Source organism: Sylvia atricapilla, chromosome 1, assembly GCF_009819655.1.
Source record: "Sylvia atricapilla isolate bSylAtr1 chromosome 1, bSylAtr1.pri, whole genome shotgun sequence".
In the NCBI taxonomy this organism is placed as follows: domain Eukaryota; kingdom Metazoa; phylum Chordata; class Aves; order Passeriformes; family Sylviidae; genus Sylvia; species Sylvia atricapilla.
In genome coordinates this window covers 110,845,458-110,871,184 of record NC_089140.1, presented here as the reverse complement: position 1 = coordinate 110,871,184, position 25,727 = coordinate 110,845,458, and the positions used below count along the sequence as shown (strand labels likewise).

Here is a 25,727-nt window from a genome sequence, read left to right as displayed (position 1 = left end):
TGAGCACCTTAGGGAATTTTGCTCTATTATACCACTTGAATTTGCTGCCGATACAAAGTTACTCATACAGAAGAGTTACGACTATGAAGAATTAAAGAGAAGACTGTACAAAACTGACTGAATTCCAAAGTGGTGAAAATCAGACTGAAAATGAAATTACACACGTGGCAAGAAAATGTAATTACCCTTGTATCATACAAAAATTCTGCATATTTTAGCTGACTATTGCAGTTCAAGAACGAAACCTTGATTTGTGATGGCTCTTTGAAAAAAACGTCAGCTGTTAAAACTCAAGGGCAGTCAAGAAAGAAAAGCAAATGTTCATCATTATTAAGACTAGAGAACTAAACATGGATTTGTATGTTGGCATAGCAGCCTTCTCTGAGTTTTGCTTCTTGAGCATTATAGTCCTTGTCTGCAGTATTCTCAGCACAGATATAGTAAAATCGGATGAGGTTCAAAGTGGCGAGAATAATCAGAGGTACAGAGTAACCACTGCACAAGCAACTTTAGCATTCCCCAGCTGGAAAATATGCAGTGATGCCAGATACAATAAAGCACTTAACATCAGTCCCATGGTTGGATTTGGTGAACTTATAGGTCTTTTCCAACCCTAGCAATTCTATGATTCTATCAGGAGTGCCAAACATGAAGTAAATACTCCATGTAAGTTGCAGGCTCAGACAAGTGAGAAGTGTTTCCTCATTCAGTGCACACTTAGGTGCTGAACTCCTGCTGCAGGGTATTAGGTGCTTTCATGGGTTCAAACAGCAAGCAGGCAATAGCACGGAGAGGGGGCGATGCTTTGAGAGCTTTTACATACAAATGCACACTCCCGGGTCCGGGAATCCCTGAGCTGCAAATTGCTGAAGCCAGGAGAGTGATACTCCTGTAGAAGGAGCATTCTGACTGTATGCTTGTACTGTATGTGCAAAGCCCCGTGGCCAGGGCGGGGTGCATCCAGCTCTCTCCCATTGTGGCCATCCTTATGTCACATTAGCATTAGATAAACTAACCTGTGTGTCTGTAGGGAGATTCCTTCCCAGTGACTGGAAAGGTGGAGAATGAGAGTAAGGTGGAGTCGGGAGGAGGTGATAATGAAGCAGAAAGGGTAATTGGGAGTCGAGGGGCACACTAGTCCTCTGGATGTGTTGCTGTGAGATAAGATGGGTCTTTGATGATAATGACTTTAAACTCAAGAGTGGGGGATAAGAGTGTGCAGATGTGCCCGTGTCAGGAGTGGGTGTAGGGAGAGGGGAGTAGCTATGCAGGGTACATGCACATCAAGGGACAGAGCAGGCATAAGCACAAAGGCTGTTGGGACTGTGTGCCCACACACACAAGAAAAATCCATGTCTCTTTAAAACGTTGAAATGCGCAGTATTAGAGGATAGAGAGAAGAGCAAGGGAGATGCTGGAGAGGGATATCAGGGTTGTTCCCCTCTGTTGAAACAAAGAGGGAGAGCAGACACTAGCTGCAGAAGAGAGTCAAGGCGATGGTGCACAGGCTCTGAATTCTTTGCTTTCACAATGCATTATTATGAAGAAACAAAGTGTGCTGTGAGAATAACTATCATTTCTAGTGTCCTTGCAGGGAAAGAAACAAATTGTGTCTCTTGACTGACACATAAAATTGCTCTGCTGTGTGGAGTACTTCAGGCTCATAATCTGGAAATAGATTTAGCAATAAAGATGTTGTTGACTGTAGAAATCTTCTCAAAAGGATAATGGTTTTTGTATTCTCATTTACTGCAGTGAAATAGCTTTGTCTTCATAGCTTGGTAGGAAAATCATCAGGTATTAAAAAAGAAACATCTTACCAAGCCATTAATACCCAGTCCAAGAAGGAACGTTTGGTTTTTCTAGAACCTTGAATTATGAGCACAGGAACTCAACTCAATTAACTATCTGTAGATAATACTTACTTTGTTCATTAAATGAATCTATGTCCAAAACTTTGCTTGTTTTCCTTTATCAGGATATTTAAAATACTTTAAAATATGGGTTTATATGTTTTATGTCCAAAATTATTGCTAGGCAGTAATAAATCCAAAAATAATCTGGTAGTAAATAAAACATTTCATAGAGTCACAGAATGATTTGGGTTGGAAGGGACCTGAAAGATCATCTGGTTCCAACACCCCTGCAATGGGCAGGGGCACCTCCCACTAGACCAGGTTGCTCAGGGCCCCATCCAACCTGGCCTTGAACACTCCCAGGCATGGGGCATCCACAGCTTCTCTGGGCAGCCTGTTCTGGTTTATATTAAGAATGTCTTCGTAATATCTGAACAAACTGTGTGTATATATAGGAAGGTACCCTTTTGGTGCTCTTGGGTAGTTTCTAGCACTGTGTAAACAGGATTTCTTTCTATAAACAATTGGTAGGCTATTGGGAAGGACCTGGATCATCATTTTGGCAGAGGTGGTTCAGAACTATTGGATATGAAGACTAGTGACTTCAATGAGATTGCAACTTCTCTTCACTCAAAAATGAGCAAAACCCATAAAGAACCTGGGAACCTCAAAGAATGTTCACCGTGGCTGAGTGAATTCAAAGCTGAGTTCTTGAGGAATGAACTAGAGGTTCCTGGTAAGATCCCCTTCAGTGCTGATAGTGAATTGTCCCTCACAAGAAAGTTGCTCTTGAGCTTTGTTTCTTGTATTAGTTATATGACCCCTCCTTCTGGCCTTAAGCCTTATCTGGCCTTACTTGAATTGATTCTGTTCACTCATTATCTGTTAAATCCATTCTTAAGGTGTAGTCCTGGTTTTTTTTTTTTTAATTGTATCTAAGCTTGTATCTCTTACCTAAGAATTTAGTATTTTTCTAAAGGCCTGACTCTAGGAAATCTGATCTATAATTTTCTAAAGGTCTGACTCCAGGAAATCTGATATATAAATCTAATACATGTTTAAATCTAGTTCAAAAAAGGTTGTGTCTTCTGAAACTATCAAGAGCTTAATTCTAACAGCTAAACAAGGAAAGGGTATCAGTGATTCACAGATAAAATCATACTATGTGTATGTTGATCTTTTTTATGCATTTAAGAGTATTTTCTTCACAGTTGTCATTCTACCAATTTGACAAAACATTTGGATGTGTGTTCTGGTGCTAAACACGCTTTAAAATAACATCAGGCTATGTACTAATATTTTTTTTCCTTCTACCACTTCAGGTCAGTATGATGGAAAAGGGAAACCACTGCCAGAGTACCATGCAAAAATCTCTGGATTTGATGAACGGGTATGTGTTCAAGACTGAGTCAAAATCCTGTGTGGTATAAATCTGTCCATATACCATTTGAAGTATTTGGTAGTGGCAGGGTCATTGCTTGTTTACACTTCTTGCAGCACACAAAGGAAGGGCTGCCAGTGGGCATTTGTTTTTCTGTTATAATTGAGTAACTTGATTATGTCATCTAGGAATGACAGATACACTTAACTCCAGTGATGATTCTGAAGACCACGAAGAAGACCAAGTCTTCTGTCACAAATGTTTGTCTTTTTCCTGTCTTTTTCCAAGATAAGCGTGATGGAATCCTTGAGGAAGCCAAAACGTATAACGATCCGTGGTAGTGATGAGCGGGAGTATCCTTTCCTTGTCAAAGGTGGGGAAGACCTGAGGCAAGACCAACGCATCGAGCAGCTGTTTGATGTAATGAACATTATCCTTTCAGAAGATGCTACATGCAGCCAAAGAAATATGCAGTTAAAAACTTACCAGGTCGTCCCCATGACAACAAGGTAGGTGTTTATCTTGAAGGAACAGAAATCCTTATGTTAACATCTATTACTTTTGGGATGTTGGAAAGCGAGAATTTTGTGTGCCAGATTCAGCTTGAGAGTGTTTTGTTACTTGGCTTTATTTATTTTTTTCCTTTTCCTTTTTAAACAACATTGAAATTGCTCTGTCTGGAAACTGTATTTCAGAGTGTATTTAAATTGGTAGGTTTTAACTGTCTTTCAACAGGCACTAGAATGTGTTAGTTCTCATTTGTGGTGTTCCTCTAAAGTTCAGCTCTGAGCTGCTTGTTATCTCTGACTTACTTTGTTGCAGACTGGGACTCATCAAATGGCTGGAAAATACTTGCACCTTAAAAGAATTCCTTAAAAATAGCATGTCTGAAGAGGAAGATACCAGCTACTACAGGTGATGCTTAGTTTAGCTGTCTGCTTTAATAGAGACTACTACTACTGAGTTTTTGGAGAACTGACCGTCTTGTGGCAGGATTGTCTTTTACTTTTTTTTTTTTTTTTTTTTTAATTAAAGAATAAAAGAAAAGTACTTATAAGCAAGTAGGCAGTTTGTACTTCCTGACCCAAATTAGTAATTGGCAACCGTTTGTTTAATGAGTGCCATTGTAGCTGGAATATCCTCCACCCAGCTTGTTTAAACAAGAGGCTTATAATTATAATCACGTGTGACGTCATTATCATCACCATTTCCTTATCAGCAGATTGATTTTACAAGCAGAGGATTTTGATCTCTTGATTTGATCAGGCAGGAAATGGACTTAGGTCAATGGGGGGCAGGGGAAGGGAGTAGAGACAGCTATTCAGAACCTGGGTTCAGCAGTGAGTCAGTGATGGGGGATGGAAATTGGCAGCAAATGCACAGAGCACAACTGTAACAGAGCACTCTGTCTGACTTGATACAAATGCTGGGTTGGAATAAATTATATTGCTTTCTCGTGATTGTAAACTGGAGATTGAATATTTGTAAAATTGATTTTATTCTGGCATTTCAGCCTAGTTCTGTCCTGGAACTTAGAAATGTGGTTTAATTTACAAATGTGGTTCTTAGTTACATAATCTCTGTTTGGGTTTGTCTGAGTGTTGTTGTCACCATTTATTTTTATTAGTTAACATTTATGGGGCAGGTTGGAGGAAACTCCAGCGTGGAGGTTGGACTCCAAAGAGTGTTTATTTCTATGGTTATTTGATTTGTGAGCAGTTTAGGAACTGCTAGAGTTCCTGCATTACTGCTGTCTGATTCACTGTTGTGAACAGCAGTGATACTGTGTTGATCTCAATTCACTGAATGGGAAAGTGAAGGAAGACTCACATGGAACCATCTCGTGAGGGGAGGAAATTTATAATATTCTCAGTGTAGAAGATCAGTGTCTCTCTAAAAGCAGGTCATAATTTATTAAAAACACTCATTTGCTTTATTGTGTACAGAGACGTTAATATTTTCCCGTATGTTATTCAGTCAAAACAATTAAGACCTTATATACTGAGCTATGGTTAAGTGACAGCACTCACAAAGGAAAATTTTGGTTGGGCTGTGGGAAACAACTTTTTAAATTTTTGAAATCCTTTTCTTTATCCCAAACTGATGGCATACAGTTTATAACTGATAAATGCTTCTTAAATGGAAATGGTATTCTCTATCTCAAAATATGCTTTGGAAGGAAGAGAGAAGGTGGCTGCTCTGCTAAGTTGCTGCCTCTCTGAAATAGAAGTTTAAGATCTGATATATTTAGTTAAGATGGGAGAAAAATATCAAATTGTTTCATAAGCAGTGCAACTAATAAATATTGGCTTCTTACCGATTAATACTTCAAGCATCCATTCCTCCTCTCTTGTGCACAGTGAGGAGGTACCAAACTGCCTTCCTGCATTCCCTGCCCATTTGGAAGGACAAAGGGCAGCATGTACTGTGATGGACAGCATAATGTTTCTCAAAAGATTACAAGACTGTCAAAAATACCTTTCCCTCCCTGCAGAAATTATTTTAGACCTTTCTTCTGGAGGTGCTCACAGTACCTATTGACAAATTAACACCTTTGAGATGTGTTATCTTCTGTCAGGTATCACTGAAGTGTGTTCAAAGCTGGGGTGAAGGAGATGAATGGACCACCCTATACTCTGCATAAACTTCATTTCCATAGCAAGGCTAAAATTAATGTAGGCTGTAGCTTCCTGACTTTTCCTTTGCATATAAATCTCATGGGTCAGAGTAGCACACAGCCTGTGGATAATCAAATAGAGTGTGATCCTACAGGGAAATCATTGGTGCTTTTCTTCTGTTTTTGTCCCTAGCCTAAGAGGACCTCGTGCTACGTATTCTGAGTGGCTCTCCAGGATGGGTGGGAAAGCACAGGGCATCTCTCGGTACCATGCTATGTACAGGTAGGTTTCAAAAGAGAGCTGCATGTGAAATAGAGAAGCCAGAGTGTGCACACATGCAGAGATGTATAAATTCCAGGAAGAAAGTACGATCTGCGTTACAAAATGATGAGTACATCTGATTTTTGCTCATTTTACTGCTTTGTCTTCCTGGAGATGCTCTGCAGAATTCCTCTTGCCAAAAATCCTACCAGAGTACAGGAATGCTTCCAGAAGCTTGCTCACTTCCTTTAGAAAGTGTCTAGAAGCAGATGCTGCTCTTCAACTTTATTTTCTGGGCGTCTTCTTCCTGATTATGCAGTTAGGTAGGCTGCCTCAGAGCCCGAGCATCTGCTGGAGTTGGACAGAGAAAATCACCGTGATTCACTGAGCATTTAAGAATATTTGATGGTTTAGGTTCCGACTTGAGCATCTTCTCAGAGGAATTTCCACATCTACCTAGATTTAGCACTGTGAGTGATAAAATGAAGTGTCCAGAGCATTTCTTAATAAGTTCATAACTTAAGCATCTTGCTTTTTAAAGGAAAACTTTCATTCGTTTAACTGAATTAATACTTGTATTCAGATCCAGAATGTGCTTTTGAAGTAATTGCCAATCACCCCCATTCATCTTCAGTCTGCTGTATCAAAGAGCTGTCCTCTATTTCTCAACTCTGCTCCTTTCAGAGGGAAATGGACTGGAAGGAAAGCACCCGGCATATTTCAACTCTCACAGGCATTCAGAACTGGATATGGGCTAGGACAAAGCCTCCTTCCCAAAATCTGCATGGCATGAGTGCCCTCAGCACCAGTTCTTTAGTTCTGTTGCATCCCCTCTGCTGCACTACTTTTCTTGTGTCAGTATAGCCTCAGACTGCTGCTGAGAGATGTAACTGGGGCCTTAATTCCTCTGCTTGGAAGAGACTGTCCAGGCAGAAAGAACACAACTTTATTGCTTTGTTAAAACTTAACCCATCGACTTAATTTGGAGGAAAATACACAAAACCACATACTCTTTTGTATTTAGAAATGTCAGTCTTGGAAATACCTGTTGAGAGAAAGATGGAGGATGAGGCACTTCAAATAGCAGATAAAATATGGGGAATGAACCATCTGTAGCTTGCTGTACTGTTTACTGGAGTAAGCACTGCATGCTGCTGTGGTCATGAGTGTATCTTGACTTTCAGCATCCAGGAGGCTGTTATTTCAGCGGCCACTTTTATTTCTCTTCCTGCTTTGCAGAAATGCCAGCCGTACAGAAGCAGTCACATCCTTCAAAAGCAGGGAGAGCAGCGTTCCAGAAGACCTGCTGCGGTAAGTGCTGCTGGTGGCTGCACATTGTGAAACAAACCAGTAGTGTTTCTCTGCATTCAACAAGTTCTTTTTTGTTAAGGCGAGCCTTTGTGAAAATGAGCACATCTCCCGAGGCCTTCCTGGCCCTGCGCTCCCATTTTGCCAGCTCACATGCACTGATGTGCATCAGCCACTGGATACTTGGGATTGGAGACCGGCATCTGTCCAACTTCATGATTAACAAGGAGACAGGTGGCATGGTGGGAATAGACTTTGGATATGCTTTTGGTGCAGCCACACAGGTATTTGTTTTCTACTAATTTGTCACAGCTTTTGCATTTGTTGCATGGGATTAAGCGTGTGCTCTCAGTACTAAATTTGATGCTCTTCAGTTGCCATTGTTCTGGTGCAAAATAATCTTTACAGGTTGTTTCTAGTCAATTGAATAAAACATCTGAGTCCAGATGTTCTCAGACAGCCGGTGAGCTATAGAACTCCACAGAGCTAATATGGTGGTATTTTACACGATTGAACCGTGCTTTCAACTACTGTCACTGAATACTCATGACTAGAGCTTTGATGTCACAACTTGGTTCAGTTCTACTTTTGCACGTTATTTTAAGTGAAGTGACAAAAAAGGGTTTCAAGGCTTAAAAAGAATAAAATATTCCCATCTAATCCTTCAGTTCCAAGACCTACTTCTTGTTTTCTTTTGACTGTCCTTCCCCTTGGCTAGTTCTTGAGTGTGCCGGAGTTGATGCCCTTTCGCCTGACTCGCCAGTTTGTTAATCTGATGATGCCAGTGAAAGAATGGGGACTCATTTACAGCGTGATGGTGCATGCCCTGAGGGCTTATCGTTCAGATCCAGACCTCCTCATCAGCACCATGGATGTGTTTGTAAAAGAGCCTTCTTTGGACTGGAAGGTGGGGTTTTGTCCTCTTTAGGAGTTTTCACTTGAAGAAAAATCAAAGTGTAATAAGAATAAAACTGATGAAAAAGGAAGTATTCCTTGAGGCTCACTCTCAGTACTCCTTTTATCTTTCTTTGGTTTTTTTAAGTTCTCAGAGAAACTGAACTTAAAAGTATTTTAAATGACAGAATTCTATACTGATGCACAAAAAATAGTAGCATATGTCTGTATTATCAGTGTCCTGTTCTTTATCTTTCATGATAATCCTAAAGACGTGGATAACTCTTGATCACATAGTAATCACGTAAGTGGCATATCCCTATGCCACTTATGGCACCATCATAAATATTTTCAACTTTCTGCATTCAGCCTCTTAAATTTGCATAACAGTACTGTGTATATCAAACTAATAGTTACAGAGAAAAAAAAATCTGAAACTAGTTGCACTTCAGTAACTTCAGTTGTAAATTAAAGTCATAGGCAAGTTAGATATTATCTCACTGCTTTGTCCTCCATTGCATCTGCAGTTAAGATCCTGGCTTGACTTGCTATGATCTGCAGCTTAAAGCCTTTTTCAAGTGTGTGATTTATGATAAATAGGACAAATACGTTTTCTCCTTAGAACTTTGAACAAAGACAGCTGAAAAAAGGAGGCACATGGATTAAGGAAATAAACACATCTGAAGTAAACTGGTACCCTTTGCAAAAGGTCAGCTACGTCAGAAGAAAGCTTACAGGTGCCAATCCAGCAATAATCACTTGGTAAGATGCTCTCCTTTTGCTTTAAACTGCTACACTAAGAGCTGTGGAAGGCTCCTGTGTCAGAGTTTGCTCCCTTGGGATGTTATGGCGGCTAGGAAAAGAGAAGAGACAGACAGGGCAAAATTTCAGCAAACCTTCTGTCAGAATAATTTTGGTCCACGTACAAGCTCTGTGAATCACCCTGCCAGCCAAAACACCAGATATCTCCCTGTGAGTTTTCCTGATTCAGCTCAGGCCTTCTGAGCAGTTTTACTGCTCCTGGCAACACATGCCTCCTCTCCCTGTCAGGCTGCTTAATCTCATACTCCTCAGTCCCACTGTTCTTTATGTTTGTCTCCACTGCTTTTAGGGCAGGGATAATATTTAAATTAATATATGCTTCTGATGGAGGATTGCTTGAAATGTACCAGCTGTAGAGGAGGTATGGTGGAAAGCTGCTTAAGAGAAACATCAAATTCAAATCTGGTGGCATTCTCAGGTTATTTATGTCAGTCTAGTCAGGTCTGGCTCAAGCCAGAATGTCTTTTAAGTTCAGTTAAAAGTACAATTAATCCCTTCCATCCTCTCTTAAAAAGTCATTTTGGATTAATCAGGGGAAAGACAGAAAAGCAAAGAAAGCAAGCCTGTTTTAAAACCATACAAATATTGAAAAGTGCAGGACTTGGGAGGAGTCCCTTTTGCGGTCAAGGCTGAACTGGAAAAGGCTGCAAAATACTTGTTATAGGCACAAACCAGGAGAGCAGGTAAAAAGATCAACAGCTTGGATGTGAACTGCTGCATCCTTCTTTCAGCTGGAGACCTTTGACAAGATTGCTATATTTGTGGTAAATACCCACTAAAAAAAGACCCCTGAAACCACCAGTCTTCACTGGCCAAGCCTTCTACAGCCCTTGAGCAGCTTCCACATCTCAATCTCAATTCAAGCTTTATTTTTCAAGTGCTGTTTTGTAGTTAAAAACCCCTCTCAGATTTTTTGCTTGTTTCCTTTAGTAAGAGCTTATTTTTGTGTTCTCAATTTCAGTGATGAGCTGCGCCTGGGCCATGAGAAGTCTCCTGCTTATAATGATTTTGCAGCTGTGGCTCGTGGTAATTCTAATTACGATATCAGAGCCAAGGAGCCAGAGGATGGACTTTCAGAGGAGACCCAAGTGAGATGCCTCATTGATCAAGCGACAGACCCCAATATTCTTGGCAGAGTCTGGGAAGGATGGGAACCCTGGATGTGAGGAACTGCCCTCTACAACCCTGTCTGCCAGGGGCCCTGTACCCTAAAACACAGCTGCAACCAGATCAGAATTTTAAGGAAAAAAACCGGAAAAAGAACTCTTAACTATTTTTATCACCAGTTAACTTGTCCAATGGAGAAAAATAAACTTTTTGTATTAAAGCTGTATACAAACCATGATTTTTGTTTCTTTTTTCAAATTATTTTTCTTGTGTGTGGTTCTGTAACAAAGCAGCTTTATTGTCTTTGTGTTAAAATCAATGTAGAAACAACTGGAGAGGCTATAGAGCTTAAAGATTTATTTGCAAAGCACTGAGATCCCTCAGTGGAAAGCAGATTCATACCCTGCGAACTTGTGGGCATCAGGGTAGTGATGGAGTGAGCCTGTGCTTTTCTTTTGCAGAGACCTTGATGAGAATCAACTGAAACCATGCTGCATATATTATTTGTAGTTAAAACTTGAAGATTTTCCTATCAGTAGTATCAGTGGACCACATGGTGAAATTAAACAGAAAACGGCTCTTAGCTCCAGATAACACCTAAAGTATCTGAACAGCTTTTTCATTACTGGATAACGAGATAGTAATGAAGAGACTGTTTTTAGCAATTAGAGGTTATATACCCTGTTATCTTTGTCCTTTGGAAGTCTGCGTTGTTCTTGCTGTTATTTCCAATTTACTGTTTGGCGCAAGCCAGAAGCAGTCACTGGCAACAGAGCTGAGCACAGTAAGCTTCTTGCCATAACTGCAGCACAGCACAGGAATGTGTACTGCACTTTGGAATTTGCTTATGCCAAACTGTGAGGTTGTGCCAGATGTGACTCTTCGTCTCCAGCAGCCAGTCCTCAGGTGTGCTGGGTTTGGCTGGGATTGAGTTCGTTTTCTTTAGAGTAGCTGGAGTGGGGCTGTGGTTTGGATTTGTGCTGGAAACTGGTGATAACACAGAGATGTTTCATTATTCCTGTGCAAGCTCTGCTCAGAGACAAGGCCTCTTCTGCCTCTCACAGTGTGCACAGCCAGGGCAGCTGACTCCCAAGTGACCCAAGGGCTGTCATGTATCACAGGGTGTTGTGCTCAGCATGTAGAGCTGGGGGAAGAAGGGGAAAGAGGGGGAGATGTTCAGAGTGATGGTGTTTGTTTTCCCAAACTCACTGTCATCCCAGCTTTTCTGGGGAGGGCTGACCACCAGCCTGCCCATGGGAAGTGGCGAATAAACCCATTATTTTGCTTTGCTTGTGTGCACAGCTTTTGCTTTAACCTCTTACCCCTCTTGATCTCAGCCCCTGAGTCTTGTCACTTTTCAATTCTCTCTGGGGGAATTGAGGAGCAGCTCTGTGGGGCTGAGCTCCCAGCTGAGGTTAAACTGCAGCATGGGCAGGGAGGGAGGAAGGGAATTCTCTCAAACACTACTGTTGCTTATTACCCAGATTTACTGTAGGATATAGATTTCATTGAGGTTTTTAATAATTATCATAAAGGGTGTAATAAAAATTAGTCTTTGCCCTTTCACTGCCTACGAGATTTCTCTCCTGCCTCTGAGGCAGTTGGGGCAGTTCTGGTGTTGCTGAGGGCCACATCTGCTTCTGGCGCCAGTCTCAAATGATTCTGTCAGCTGGAGAGTAGAGAAATCTGCCTTCTGGATACAACTCCACGGAAAACTCAAAATGAGGAAGATTGCTGAGGCCTAAAGAGAATGGGAATGGAGCCTGTCTGTTTCACATACTTTCCAGCAACAATTACTATTTGTTACCTTTCTTCTTAATAAACATGCTCAATGGTTTGTGTCAATAGTGTTATGAATCAAGAAATTCCAAACATTTTTATCACTTTATTAGTTTAAAATATTGTTTGGATATATATTTTTTAGATGAAACATTTAAAAATAATAATAAACTTTCCGCTGTATACCTAATTTCAAAAGTTAATTTAGGGCGTTTTAATCCCAAAAAGCTTCCACATTTACCCATTTATAGAGATGATGACTAGTGGACAGTAAGGTGGGGGGTTTTTAATAAAAGTTTGATACAGTCTGTTTTTATATACACTTGAGCAAGATGTCATGGTGTTTTGTTCTTTTGATCTCTGCTAACAATTGGGACTGTGATCTTATGACTAAAATTTGGTCAGGTGAGTTACTCTGGCTTCCATGCTGTCACTCTACAAATACAAGAAAGTTTAAAGCACAATAAAAAAGGCAACATGAAAAGGCAGGGGACATTTAGAAATTAGGTGGCTGAGTGTACGAGGTGTTTAATGGCACTTCTGGCACATACCTCAGATAGTTATTGGGTACTTTGACCTGCACTGCAGAGGACAAAGTTTGGGTTTATACTTTAACGAGGCTCTTCTCGTAGGACTTTTGATATCCTCAGCAACAGCAGATGTTTGTGCACAGCAGGCCTCCCTGCTGGCCTCTGGGAAGGGGAGTTAGAGCAGCCTGGCCCTTCCTGGGGGAGGGGGCAGGTGGTCACTGCTCAGTGCTCTCTGCTCCCTGAGGTCCACGGAGAACAGCCCTCAGGCTGGGGGTGAGAGCTTGTGAGACAGGCAGAAGTGACATGGGCTGAGGACATGTGCATGGCAATTTAAATGGTTAAAAGCTCCATTTTGGCCCTAAAATAAGTGCAGTAGTGGGAAGCCTCAGCTATGTCAGCGCTTATTAGTCATGTGTTTGTCAAGCTCATGTGTCAGCTGAGGCACAGAACACGAGGCTGCTGGGTCTTCAACACAGAGACACATCTTGTGCAGAGCAAGTGGATTTCCCCTAACTTTCTTTAGGGAGCTTTCACCATGAGGCTGAATGGTCCTGGAAATAACCTCCAACACGTGTCCTGTGTCCCCAGGCCTGGCTGCTCTCAGTAAGATGCAGCAGCTATGGAAATGGAAAGGCTGGAGCCAGCCTGTGAGGCAGCAAGGAAGGTACTGACACAACGCAAACCTCACATGGCTGGGCTCGGTGCTTTACAGGACAGGTTTAATTGGCTCCAAAAAAAGAGTTAAGATGATGTGAAGATCACAGTCAGAGACTGCATCAGGTCTCATGATGCACAACAAAACTTGGGAACTATTCGCAAGTACAGCGGAGTATTTCCTTCTCAGATTAAATAACCAGATGGATGGGCACTATATCTGGAAATCCATTAGTTGTATCTAAAAAGTTATGTAAAACACTAGCATATATTCTCACTAGGTTTTTCTTAGAGTATAGAATGATGTCGTGTTTAAGCTAATCCTTAACATCCCTGCCAATCTTATAATTTCCCCCTCTAGCTAAGAATAACGGTACTGCTGAATCCAGAGAAAAACTCTGGATCTGCCGCCTACTGTCTCCTTTCACAGCTGAAAGAGAAGTTTCTGCATGCTGCTTCTTGTGCCCAAGATGTTTCCCCTTAGTGGCCACCACTGCTTCCCAGTTTAAATTTTATCTTGAGGCCTCTGTGGCTGAGAGGTGATACAGCACCAGCACGCATTTGGGCACAGGAAGGAGCCTATGAGTTTTCCGCAATAACAATGAATTGGGCTCATATTCAGACACAGAATAAGGAATTTCCTAGAGCTCTTCTGGTCTCACATCTATGGGCTTGGCCAGCTGCTTCCAAAAGTAAGCATCTATATTTAGAGGCACTTCTCCCCAAAATTCTTGCTTTTCAAAATCAAGGATAAGGATTTACTACCTCTGCTTTAAAATATTTTTTCCCCAAGGTTGCGGGTCTGCCGAGTCACTTTGTTAATACTGTGCCTTATTTGGAAATTACATGGGCTTTAAAAACTTCATTTTCAAGTTAAGCTCCCTGTAAGAAATGGCACCTACACAGATAGCTCACACCCTGGCAGACACCCACAGCTCCAAATGGTGTCACTGGTCTTGTGGCCAAACTACCAAAGAGCCATACCTTATGTCAAACGAAGATGTATCCAGAATAGGGTGTTTAGAGGGGTATTTTCTTGTTGCAGAAAGGTTGGGAAGTTTTTTGGGACACAGAAATTATCAGAGTATTGAAGCATCTCTCCAGTGAAGGCAGGCTGAGAGGTTGTTCAGCCTGGGAAGAGAAGGTTCTGGAGAGACCCTATTTCTTTGTGGCCTTTCAGTACTTAAAGAGAGCTTGTAGGAAAGATGGAGAGAGACTTTTTATCAAGGTCTGTAATGACAGAACAAGGAGGAATGGTTTTAAACTGAAAGTGGTTAGGTTATATTAGATATCAGGAGGAATTTTTTCACTGTGAAAGTGATGAGACACAGGAACAGAAAAGGCATGGATGCTCCATCCCTGGAAGTGCTCAAGGCCAGGTTGTATGGGGCCCTGAGCAAACTGATCTAGTGGAAGTTGTCCTGGCCCATGGCAGGAGGGTTGGAACTAGATGATCTTTGAGATCCCTTCCAACCCAAACCATTCTGATAACATGAAGGAGTGGCCATAAGGAACTGGAAAAGTTTTGGTTACAGTTTCTACATTATTCACAGGGTGGGGGTTTTCTTCATCTTTTTGATGGGATAGAAGAGGGTAACAATAACTACTTGTCCATTACACTCACAATAGATTATACCACACAAGATTTCATTTGATTACACAGAAGATGTAGCTGTCAATTTGATCACATGAATGGAAATTCATGTAAAACCTGTATCAGGAAAAAGTTCTTGAGTATCCACCAAAGAGTGTGAGAAAACAAGGAGCACAGGTTCTGAGGCATTTTGCTGCAGTAGCACTTGGCCTTTTGGGAACGTGGATAATCTTATTCAGCAGCTCAGCAGCCACAGGTGCAGCTGGACAAACCCAGCCCGGGCTGACATCACCAGGGCTTAAACGTCTGCAGTGAGACAAAACATAGAGCTTCAACTAAATGAGCTAAAAGAAAAATTCCTTTTCAATTACCATCAAGTTCTTCAGCTGCTAAGAGCAGGGAGGCCACGGTCAGGATCAGTGCAATGATGTACAAGTACAGTACAGGTGACAAGCAAAATTCGGTGACAATGCTTCAGGACAAGGGAGAGGCATGAGCCCTGGCAGAAGAGGTGGCACGAGCAGGCACTGAGGGGTTGTCCAGCAGTCACTGTGCTGGCTGACAAGAGCCAACACCAACCTCAGGTAGGTACTGCCCCTCCCTAGGAGCATGCAGGCAGGTTTTTTTACTCTCCCCAGACAATTTATACTTCCTCATTTAAGTGTCCCTTTCCCTTGTCAGCTCCCTTGTGCCATTGCTGGCTTCCAGCTGATGAATGAAAGGATACTTGCACACCTGCTGCTTTTTGAAGGGGGGAGAAACGCAGCAAACAAGTGGTCCATCTTTTTCCCCTCCTGTCAGCTTAGTCTCTACCCATGAATCCCCCAGGACCTGATGTCCTGCTGGTGCTGTCTCAAGCCCAGCAGGACAAGTATTAAGAGCAGAGAAGGGCTCCTTATGCTCCCCAGGACCAGCACAGCCTCACCACGCTCCTAGTCTGTCCCAAAAAGTCCTGCATGCCTGGCTAAGTTGCTGAAGGTGAACATGCTGAGGCATTACCCTCTTTCCTTACCTTCCCTGAGTGGCCTGTCCTCTCTTTATGAGGAAAACGTAGTCAGAAATACAGTGTGATTTAACTGCCATCCCTGAAGGGCTCAGGGTTCTGGTGTTAGTCTCTGAGATTCACAGCCAGCAGTCCAGAGCAAGGTAAAGTTTTGTCTTTTTTCTGCTTCTTAGAGAAAGGTTTCTTGGACTTTCTTGCCAGGTTTAAACACTTTGCTTGATTTGGAGCATGAACCTCAAGCAAGTTTTAAAGAATTTGTTCTGAAATTCAGATGATCACCTGCTTCTCACTGTTGTTTAAAATTACTGGATCCCAGAGACAAGCCTGGTTTGGTGGGTCAGGTACTCAGCAGGACAGATGAGGGAAATCAAGGGCTTGTCTGTACTTCACTGCTCATGAAATTGTATATGCAGATGGGAACAGATTCAGCTGCTGAGATGCCAGACAAATCCACCCCGGGAAACAGCAGAGCATGGATGTCATCCTGCCTTCAGTGCACTGCTTTGCTAAGTGCCAGGTATCACTTTCTCAAATGCTCCTGGATGCTTCACTGCAGGTGTTGCAGCACCCCAGGGCTTCACACCCAGCATGGCACATGGGAGAACTCCCTCAAACATTTTCCTGAAATCACTCATCTCAGGCTCAGGAACAAACACAACCAACTCACCCTCCAGGGGGTGGCTCCTGCTGCTTGGGTTTGTGGGACAGGCATTGACAGGTCCAACCACGAGTTCTGAACACACCTCCAGGTCCTGAAGACCCTGTAGGCAGTGCTGCACCCTCTGTGGTGGTGAGGCTTAGATGTGACACAGATGGCTTATCCTGAGGTTTACACAGCAGTTCTGTGCCTTTTACTGAGGGATTTTGAGAACGTGATTGCCAGGAGGCAAGTTGCCCAGCGGGGGTCGGGTGACCTGGCTGGGAATTGGGTGTCTTTTTTGGAGTAACACATGATGGGCATTAAATGGGCATGTTCAGGCTGGCGCAGTGGCATGCCAGTGCTGGCTGACCTTTGGAGTAAGGGCTTCGGTGAGCTGGATGTGTAACACTGTTCAGCATGCAAACAGTTAAAACGAGTGCTTTCCAAGACAAACCATAATTTTATGACGACAATGGGTGAGATCTAACCCCTTCCAGCAGAACAAGGGGACAGACAGCAGACATCAGACTGCATCTCATTTCTGAACTACCTTCCCATGCCTCATGTCTGCACTCCTCTACACTCCATACAGAGGAAAAGGGTCCAGGAGTAGTACCCTGTTCCCTGCTGGATAGCCAGGCCAGGGGCAGGTGGTGCAGAGTTGGGCAACGTGAATGATGGTCTGGGGCATAGAGGAGGAAAAAAACAGCATGTAAAATGGTTTGGGGCATATTATTTCACTGACAATGTGGAAAAAACAAAAGCAACCAATTTTTGTGTCACTGTCAAGTGCAGTGCTTAATGCTGGTGTAGATAGAAGCTGTGTGATAAATCCTCTGACGAGAAAGGAAATATAGTTTATTTAAACATAATACATCTGGCAGAGCTAGAGTTAAAAGCAAAGCCTCTCCAAGTGAAACCTTACCTGCCAGATGTAAAACCCCACCTGCCAGGCACTGCACACTTACCCTGATCCCACAAGCCTTCCCACGAGGAGTTTACATCCCAAGGGAGAGCATGTACCAGTCTTGTTCCCAGCTACTTATGCTAAAATACACACCCCTGTGATAAACAGCTGCGGTCCTGCAACAGCTGCGGTGGCGGCAGATGGAGCCCTGCCCGGAGAGGGGCAGCAGGCCCGGCATGACCGGCACGTACCCGCGGTCCCCGGAAAGCCACCTCCGGGCGAGGGGCACCGCGCTCCGCGGGACACAGCTCCGTGCCAGCGGCGTCAGCTGGGCGCTGGGCTGGAAAGTCAGCGCCTGGGGGTAGTCCTGTCTTAAATATAGAAGGGTCTTCTGGAAGATAAATAAATAATTAAACATTAAAAAAAAAAAAAAAAAAAAAAAAAGTAAAATTCAGGGCGTTTTGTTGTGGGTTTCTTTAGTAATTCAGTCAGTGGAGTACCTGGGGGGTGAAGCAACGGGTTTAGAAATTCTTACGTAAGTAGAAAACTTGTCTTTTAGCTGCAAGTATTTTCAGTTTCCTGATAGTTGCCAGTTTGATAGTAGTAATTTGTGGGATGCAAGGGGGCCGGGGGTCGACAACAGAGATAATTACTTAATCTAAGGCTTTAAGAGGCATAACTTCAGGCAGACAGCGTGAGACGGATAAAGATGCCTCAGAGACCCTTTTCCCACAGGAGTTGTCCCGCCAGAAGAAATCCAGGTGGCCGCCCTCTCCCCGGAGTGAGGGATTTACATCCTCCTCGGGTGAAGCTGCCCGAGCCCCAGCGAAGGGAGATGAGCCTCCGGAGGGCGCTCGGGTGATGCACAGAGACACGCGTGGGGCGAGCAGCATCTTCCCCGTATCGCTCCATCCCGGGCGCCGCTGGGGAAGCGCGTGGGGGGATGCAGCGCGGTGCTGGTGGTGGCGGCGGCGGGGCAAAATCGGCTTTTTTTTAGCCAGCTTTTCCGCTGGCCCTCGTGGAAAAAGGAAAATTGACTCTCAGCAGGCGGAATGGGGGTGCCGGTACCGGCGTCGGGGCAGCGCTCCCCGGGGACGGGACGGTGCGAGGAGGGCGGCAGGCGCCCGAAAGGCACCCGCACCGTGCCATGCCCGCGGTGGGGGCACCTCGGACGGCGACCACCCTCCGCCGGGAGGTGGCAGCTCGCTGCGGCGGCAGCCCTGCCTCCGCGGCCGCGCACCCCACCCGCTCCCGCCCCCGGGTCCCCGGGGGTGCCGGGAACAGTCGTTCCCCGTCATTGGGGCAGGAGGCGGGGCCCGCGCCGTATAAGAAGGGACCGAGCGGGCGTTTCACTCCCAGGTCCTGAGACGCCTTGTCCCATCCCCGCCTCCTACCGCTGCTCACGGCGTGACCCGAGCCCGGATCGGCCCCCTCGGGGAGGCGACAGCGGGGCTACAGCGGCAGCGCCGGTGTCACCGAGCAGTAGCAGCGGCAGCGGCGTGAGCAGCGGCCCCGCTCGCACCTGCCCGTGCCAGAGGCTGGAGCTGCGACCGTCGCGGAGCGGCGTTTGGTGCCCGCGCCCCGGAGCCCCCGCGCCGCGGCCGTGCGGCGCCGCGTCCCGCTCGCCCATGAGCGCCGCCGCTCTCTACAGCCTGGACTCCCCGGCATGTTATAAGAGCTGGTGCCTGGAGCCCGCCAACTTCTACGACGCCAAGGTGGGCAGCGGCGGCGGGCCGGGAGCCGCCTGCAAGCCCGGGGCCCGCGGCGGCTGCGGGATGAGCGGCGAGGAGGCGGGGGGCGGCCTGGGGGGCAGCGGCACCAACCTGGCGGAGCTGAGCGCCGCCGCCCCGGCCATGTACGAGGACGAGAGCGCCATCGACTTCAGCTCCTACATTGACTCCATGTCTGCCGTGCCCAACCTGGAGCTCTGCAACGACGAGCTCTTCGCCGACCTCTTCAACAGCAACCACAAGCCCGAGCGGGGCGGGGAATACGGCGAGTACTTGCCACCGGGCGGCGGCGCCGGCCGCGACCCTGCCAAGGACCTCGGCGCTGCCATGACCACCCTGCTGGGCTCCGAGCCCCGCACCGCCTCCTCCTCCTCCTCCTCCTCTTCCTCCTCCTCCTTCTCCTCCCGCGGCGCTCTGAAGCAGGAGCCGGACTGGAGCGACAGCGACCTCTCCTCCTCGCTGCTGCCCTCGCAAATCGCCACCTGCGCCCAGACCATCATGAACCTGAGCGGGCAGCCCACGCCGCCCACGTCCCCCGAGCCGCCGGGCAGCAGCTCCCCGTCCAGCTGCAGCACCCGCTCGCCGGGCCCCGCCGCCGTGGCCGCCGTGCCCGGCCCTGCGCAGGGCGTCCCGCCGCCCGCCGCCGCCGGGGGCAAGGAGCGGGGCGGCAAGAAGTGCGTGGACAGGTTTAGCCCCGAGTACCGGCAGCGCCGGGAGCGCAACAACATCGCCGTGCGCAAGAGCCGCGACAAGGCGAAGCGGCGCAACCAGGAGATGCAGCAGAAGCTGCTGGAGCTTTCGGCCGAGAACGAGAAGCTGCACAAGAAGATCGAGCAGCTCACCCGGGACTTGACCAGCCTCCGGCACTTCTTCAAGCAGCTGCCCAGCGCCTCCTTCCTGCAGCCCGGCTCGGGCACCGACTGCCGGTAACCGGGGGGGAAGCGGGACGGAGAGTCGGACTCCGGGAGACGGTGGATAAATACCTCAGAGGGCCGTGCCGAGCCTCGCCGGGCCGTGCCGCGGCGCCCCGGGCCGGGCCGGGCGCGGCAGGAGGCGCGGAGCCGCGGCGGGACCTGCCGGCCCGCGGCCGCGCTCGGAACGCGGCGGCGACGTGGAGCGATGCCTGGGTCTTTCACCACGAAACTTGCGAAAAAGGGAAAAAAAAGCTAAATATTTTTTTTTCTTCTCTCCCCTTAAATTATTTTTGTAATGGTAGTTTTCGTCTTTTCTACATTTTAGTCATACCGATGCAGCTATGGTACATCTGTTAAAATGATTCAAAATCCCATGTATTTTAGACAGTAGGATGGAAAAAAAAAAAAAAAAAAGACTTGAGCATGCTCAACCTTTTATATCAATTTTTACAGCATTTCTAAGAATAAAGAAAAGCATTTTAAGTCAACCCTGCTCTCGTTTGCTCTGTGTCGTGACAGCAGCAGTCTGGCGGCGCGGAAAAAGCTGTGCTGCCTGAGGGGGCTGACCGCGGGCGGGAAACGCGGCGAGGGCGGGCCCGGGGGGCCGAGAGGGGAGGTGAGGGCCAGCGCCGGGCGCTGCCTTACTTCCCAAAGCATCCAGGGAGCGATGCGGGGGTGGGAACAACCGTGAGACCCCTCGGCCGCGGCGGTGGCGAAGTCTGCTCCCCTCGGAGCCGCATCGCTGAGCCGGAGTGCTGAGTCAGGGGTTGCCGTGGCGCCTCTCTGCACAGCAAGAGAGGCTGCTCTGTGACCAGGACTCTGCCAGAAATACATGATTCTATATTTAAAAAAAAAAAGAAAAAAAACCCACCCAAAACTTAGGACTACAGGAACACGCCATTAAAAGAATGCCACTAATTATAATTCCTAGTTATAAAAAGAAAAAAACCAACTTCCAAAGGGTTTCCATTCCAGATAATGTAAAGTTGCACCTACACTAACATGTTCCAGAGCCGGGACCAGCTGTAGCGATCCCCAGAGGTGTTGGAGTATCCTCAGGATTCAGCCCACTGCAGGAGCTGGACACTTTCACTGATCCTGGCTAGTGAAAGTGAGAGTAGGCAACTGCTGCTGATCGCAGAGTCAGTGTTCACAAAGACTTTCACTGATCCCCGCTAGTGACAGCGGCAATGCTGCTGCTCATTGCTGAGTGAACAGATCACAGAAGATCGGGCAACTTGTCTAAATTTCAGTAGTGCAGTGTTAGAGCACCTACAGCATCTGTAGGGCAGCGGCAGAAAAATGGCCTGACACAAAACGCACCTCCAGCTTTCTCAGAGACTCAAGTCTTAAATGGTTTTTAAGGGGCAACCCCAGTCTCACATACAGACCTCTACACAGGGACTTTCTCCTTACAGGGTGGCAGGTAAGAGACTGAGATGCTTGGAGGTGGGGGGAAAAGGAATTCAAAAGCTGGGTTGTACTATTAGTAATTGTGACATCCATAGGATTTTTCACTATTGACCTGAGCCGCAGAAATTACCAGTGTGGCAGTTTTCTGCTGGGAAATCACATATGGGGCCTGTGCAGAACCACTTGTTCCTCCTCCTGTGACCTGTAAGGGGCTTTTAAACACTGTGAAAGAGTAAGGGGAAAAAACCCATGCAGTCTCTAATTCTTATATTAATTCTTGCAATACACACAGAGGAGGAGTTTGGCATTTATCTGATCTGTAGTCTCCACTGTCTGGGTGAGGATAGTTGTGTGGCCTACAACAGTTTGCTCCTAACCCATAAAAGAAATGATAATGAAACACCGGCTTTGTGGGAAGCTACAGATAACACACAACTTCTATGCTGAGAGACCAATTAGCTGTAAAACATTAACTGTATATGTGTTCAAATCTCTGTCTTTATAACAACTATTGCAAAGCGATAACTCAGAACTCAAGCACCACGCAGCATTTTGCAGCAGGTCTGGCTGGGATACACTGATAAAACTCACCTTAAACCAACGTTCGCTGCCCAGAGCAAGGTATTTATTTCAAAAATATCAGTAAAATATTTTCCATTGACACATAATAAATACAGTATTATTTAAAAAAAAAACAACCGCTCAAAACTTCCAGAAAAAGATGTTTTACATTACATAACAGCAAACATGACGAGAACTGTGTTCTTGGATTCTGCACTGATCAGAAAAAGAAGAGTTCACAAAGTTGAACAATACATGAATATTTTTTCACTGTTAGCACAATGTGCTTTTTAAATCACAGTTTTAATAAACTATCTTAATGCTTATCACACTTGCATTATATATTATCTGTGGCACTAGTTAACAGATAATCACATTGCAAAGTCCACAGATACTGTAATAGCTGACTAGAGTTCAACTCTGTCTCGCTGCAGCTTCCAGAAGAACAATTTCTTCCAGCACAACACAGTTGGGGTGACTGGTTACGGAGTGGACGTAGCAGTTCAATATCCCCACCTCCTTTCCCAGCACACTCTGCACCTCGTAAGTCTGCAGGAATAAAAGCATGGTGAGTAAAACAAACAGTGCTGGACATTCTGTTCTAGGCAGCATTCAGCTGGGAAGATGCAGCACACAAGATCCTCTTCCAACTGACAATTTTTTTAAAAGACTCGAAAAATGCATTAGAACTAATGGAAAGAATGAATATATTAACTTTTCAATAATTAGATCACACTCCTGTCTCAGCAGCTGCCCTACCAGGCTTTAAAAATGAGCTGTTTAAAAAAGAAAAAGTTACTGCGGTTTTGAGCTCAGTTTTGCTGAAGCACAACACCTACAAATACTCCCTTTTTCTTCCTTTCTGATACTTGCAGGACTTCATGCGTGCTGGCACTGCGTACATACGTACTATACATTGATTACCTGTGCTAACTGATCCACTAAAGGAAAAAAAAAACAACTTTGTAATTCCTCTTACTCTCCTCCTTCTCCCCTCTTTTAAGTTTTTGTTGTTCATGTATTATCACCACCAGCACCAACACAGTCCCTCCTGTTAATGATCTGACTGGCATTTCACCAACAAGCTGTGCCTGAGCGGAAGTGCAGAGGCTGTGCTCTGTGTGGAGGAGAGGGATGCAAGGCTGCCATGGCTGCACTGAGAGAAGGCACCACGTTAACACAACAACTGGTAACACTCACAGTTGATATTTCACTTGAGAGGGTATCTCAGGTGGCAGGTTCGCATCCATTTCTTTCCTTAATAGCCCTTGCCTACAAGCCAGCCTCTGACTGTGCCCCTGCCTTCATCTGTGCTGTGCTTCTGTACAGGTATGTGATACCCATGGTGTTGCCTGGTTCAAGGCATAAACAAGCTTTTTTCTTTTTTTTTTTTTTCCTAGATTATTTTTACCCCAGACCGGTTCTGCAGTCCAGTTCACTGTGCAGCTGCACAAACAACTCCACTGGTGTGACAGAAGGGCTGCCACAAGGTGAGGAACAAGTAGCCAGGGCCAGTGATGGCTAAAACCAACCTCCCTGCCAAAAGAATTGATTACAAAGCTACACCCTTAGAAACTTTAGCAACACTGGTAAAAAAAAATGCCACCTCAAGTGGTATTTCTTGTGGCTAATCTTTATTCCTGTGTTTCAGCCAGGGAAGAAAAAAAAAATCTGAGTCGCTAGACTTTTAAATACTGGCATTATACAGACTGAAACATGAAAAAGAGATTGTTTGAATTCTAATAACTCGAAAAAGAACCATGTTTTGCCAGTCTGTAACCAGACCAGACACATCCTGTAAAACTCAGCAAGACTTAACTGCTATGAAAGGAGCAAACACGTTTTGGAAATTTCTTGTATCTCTTTGCTTAAATAAAATATACACTCTCCTCCAGCGTAAGTTAAAAAAAAAAATTAATATTTCAGAGTAACTTTTCACTATAAACATTACCCACAAATCCCACTAAAAGCATGGAGCATGTAATTGGAAAATGCTGGAAACCCTGTAAGACAGGGAAAGCAAACTGACCCCAGTACATATCACCTAACTGAAGATATTTAACTGGGATGATTAAACAAGACAACAAACTGACCCTTGCTCCCGTTCACGTGCAAGGGAGAGGGAAAATCTTGGAATCCTAATTGGGCTTAATGACTTTCTGAAGGCTGCCGACCATCCAGCAGCCAATGCCAGCCAGGCACCTACCCAGGTGCCTCCCTCACCCATGATAAATCTGGGTCACTGTGCCAAGTGTCAGGGTTCTTCTGATATCTCAGATTAAAGGAATAACTACTTCGCGATTACATAAACTGTACTTTAGCACATGGGTCCCCATGGCTCATGCATGTTTCATTCATACAATTATGAAGTAACGTCTTGCATGCACTTGCAAATCCTTCTGCTATTTCCACCTGCCAGTGCTTTCAGTGTTGCGCTGTTACAAAGTGGTTGTGGTTTATAGGATTTAGAAGACCAGACCCAAAAGGTGGGATGCATGGAGGGTATCTTTGCTGTCTCTGGATTCTCAGCCAGAGAACACAGCCAAGTCCAGCACTGCTTGTGGCAGCCCTGAGTGCTGTTTGCAGGTAGCTCTGCAGATCCACAGCTGAGCTGAAGCTACACAGCCCATCTGCAGCATCCCCCTTCTAAAAAGAAGAGTGTGAGTCTGATGAGATGGCAGGGCACCAGCAGCTGGATGATGGGATTGCAAATGGGCACAGCCCACTCAAATCGCAGCCTGGACATGGGAAAAAAATCATTTCACTTGCAGTGAAATCTCTCACCACTCTTAGTGCAGTTCTGAAGTGAACTGCCTGGAAAGTCAGAATCTCCATCACTGGAGATTTTCAAGACCCTGCCACCACAAGTCATAGCTGGCCTGCCAACACATTGGTACTCTGCCTTTCCATTAAGTTCTGTAGTTCAACTTTCTTTGGTCAGCATTCATTATACCTACCCCATCCTCACTGGCGGAGGACATCAGGAGAGAAGAGATTGTCCTTTGCAGCAGCTGGAATGAGAAAATTCACAGGTTTTGTTCATGACAAAAATCTTAAGTGTGCAAAGACATTCTGTTTGCAGTCACATAGAACAAAAATTTATCATTTTAGTATCAAACAGTTTTGTTTCTCTGGCCAAGAAAGCAGAGAAGAGGTGACAGAATGGAAAAGATGTTCAGAATGGAAGTCTAAAAATACACATTCCTTTTAGACTGTGTAGACTAAGGTTTCCAAAGACCCAACCCAATAAATCCCTTCATCTGGGCCATAGAACAGTTTGCAAACCTCAGGGTGAACTCAATGACTGCATTATTTGAGCAAGATCTGGGAACTGAATTCTTAGCACAATGAAACACAAGTTTAGTATTAGATTAAATTATGGGATAGTCTTACATAATTTAATTTGTCTTCTGACAGAACTGTTCACAGAAGTGTGGCTTAGAATACCTATGTGTCTACACATCTAGTCTCACTGCACCCCATACACCAACACCCATTTCATGCCATACCTTTACTTTTACTGTACTTAGAGATCGGGATGGACAACTCAAGAAGACTTCCAGCTGCATTTTCAAAACTGGTGTTGTGACAACTTCAGAGCACTGGTTACAGTATAGCAATTCTCTGAAACGCACAAAATAATGATGGAAAAACACAGAGAAACAAACAAGCTATCAGTCATAAATCAAAAGAAATAACACCTCAGTTGGTGTATTGTCTAAAACACTTTGCTGGTAGACTTTCAGTAGCAAAGC

The 25,727-nt window shown here is 45.2% G+C and overlaps 3 protein-coding genes across 3 annotated transcripts in view; 2 read left to right on the top strand and 1 right to left on the bottom strand.

Annotated features, from left to right (window-relative positions):
- The window catches only part of PRKDC (protein kinase, DNA-activated, catalytic subunit), an 81,456-nt gene extending 70,971 nt beyond the window's left edge, over nucleotides 1-10,485 (top strand). The window contains exons 77-86 of the mRNA XM_066330881.1: nucleotides 2,388-2,592; nucleotides 3,179-3,246; nucleotides 3,526-3,746; nucleotides 4,060-4,152; nucleotides 6,048-6,137; nucleotides 7,356-7,427; nucleotides 7,507-7,708; nucleotides 8,143-8,331; nucleotides 8,941-9,080; nucleotides 10,102-10,485. Of these exons, the coding sequence (XP_066186978.1) occupies nucleotides 2,388-2,592; nucleotides 3,179-3,246; nucleotides 3,526-3,746; nucleotides 4,060-4,152; nucleotides 6,048-6,137; nucleotides 7,356-7,427; nucleotides 7,507-7,708; nucleotides 8,143-8,331; nucleotides 8,941-9,080; nucleotides 10,102-10,306 (1,485 nt within the window). The 3' untranslated portion in view covers nucleotides 10,307-10,485. The remainder of the gene's footprint in view (nucleotides 1-2,387; nucleotides 2,593-3,178; nucleotides 3,247-3,525; nucleotides 3,747-4,059; nucleotides 4,153-6,047; nucleotides 6,138-7,355; nucleotides 7,428-7,506; nucleotides 7,709-8,142; nucleotides 8,332-8,940; nucleotides 9,081-10,101) is intronic.
- Nucleotides 10,486-18,702: 8,217 nt separating this feature from the next.
- CEBPD (CCAAT enhancer binding protein delta) lies at nucleotides 18,703-20,486 on the top strand. The gene has a single exon (XM_066330793.1). The coding sequence runs from the start codon at nucleotides 18,983-18,985 to the stop codon at nucleotides 20,012-20,014; it is 1,032 nt and encodes a 343-aa protein (XP_066186890.1). The 5' UTR covers nucleotides 18,703-18,982; the 3' UTR covers nucleotides 20,015-20,486.
- A 1,528-nt stretch (nucleotides 20,487-22,014) lies between these two features.
- Nucleotides 22,015-25,727, bottom strand: part of SPIDR (scaffold protein involved in DNA repair) — a 195,060-nt gene continuing 191,347 nt past the window's right edge. The window contains exons 18-20 of the mRNA XM_066330781.1: nucleotides 25,482-25,596; nucleotides 24,930-24,983; nucleotides 22,015-22,521 (exon numbers count right to left, since the gene is read on the bottom strand). Coding sequence (XP_066186878.1) covers nucleotides 22,387-22,521; nucleotides 24,930-24,983; nucleotides 25,482-25,596 — 304 coding nt within the window. The 3' untranslated portion in view covers nucleotides 22,015-22,386. The remainder of the gene's footprint in view (nucleotides 22,522-24,929; nucleotides 24,984-25,481; nucleotides 25,597-25,727) is intronic.

Excerpts from the sequence above, each read along its gene's own strand:
- CEBPD (XM_066330793.1), top strand. The coding sequence starts at position 18,983 with ATGAGCGCCGCCGCTCTCTACAGCCTGGACTCCCCGGCATGTTATAAG.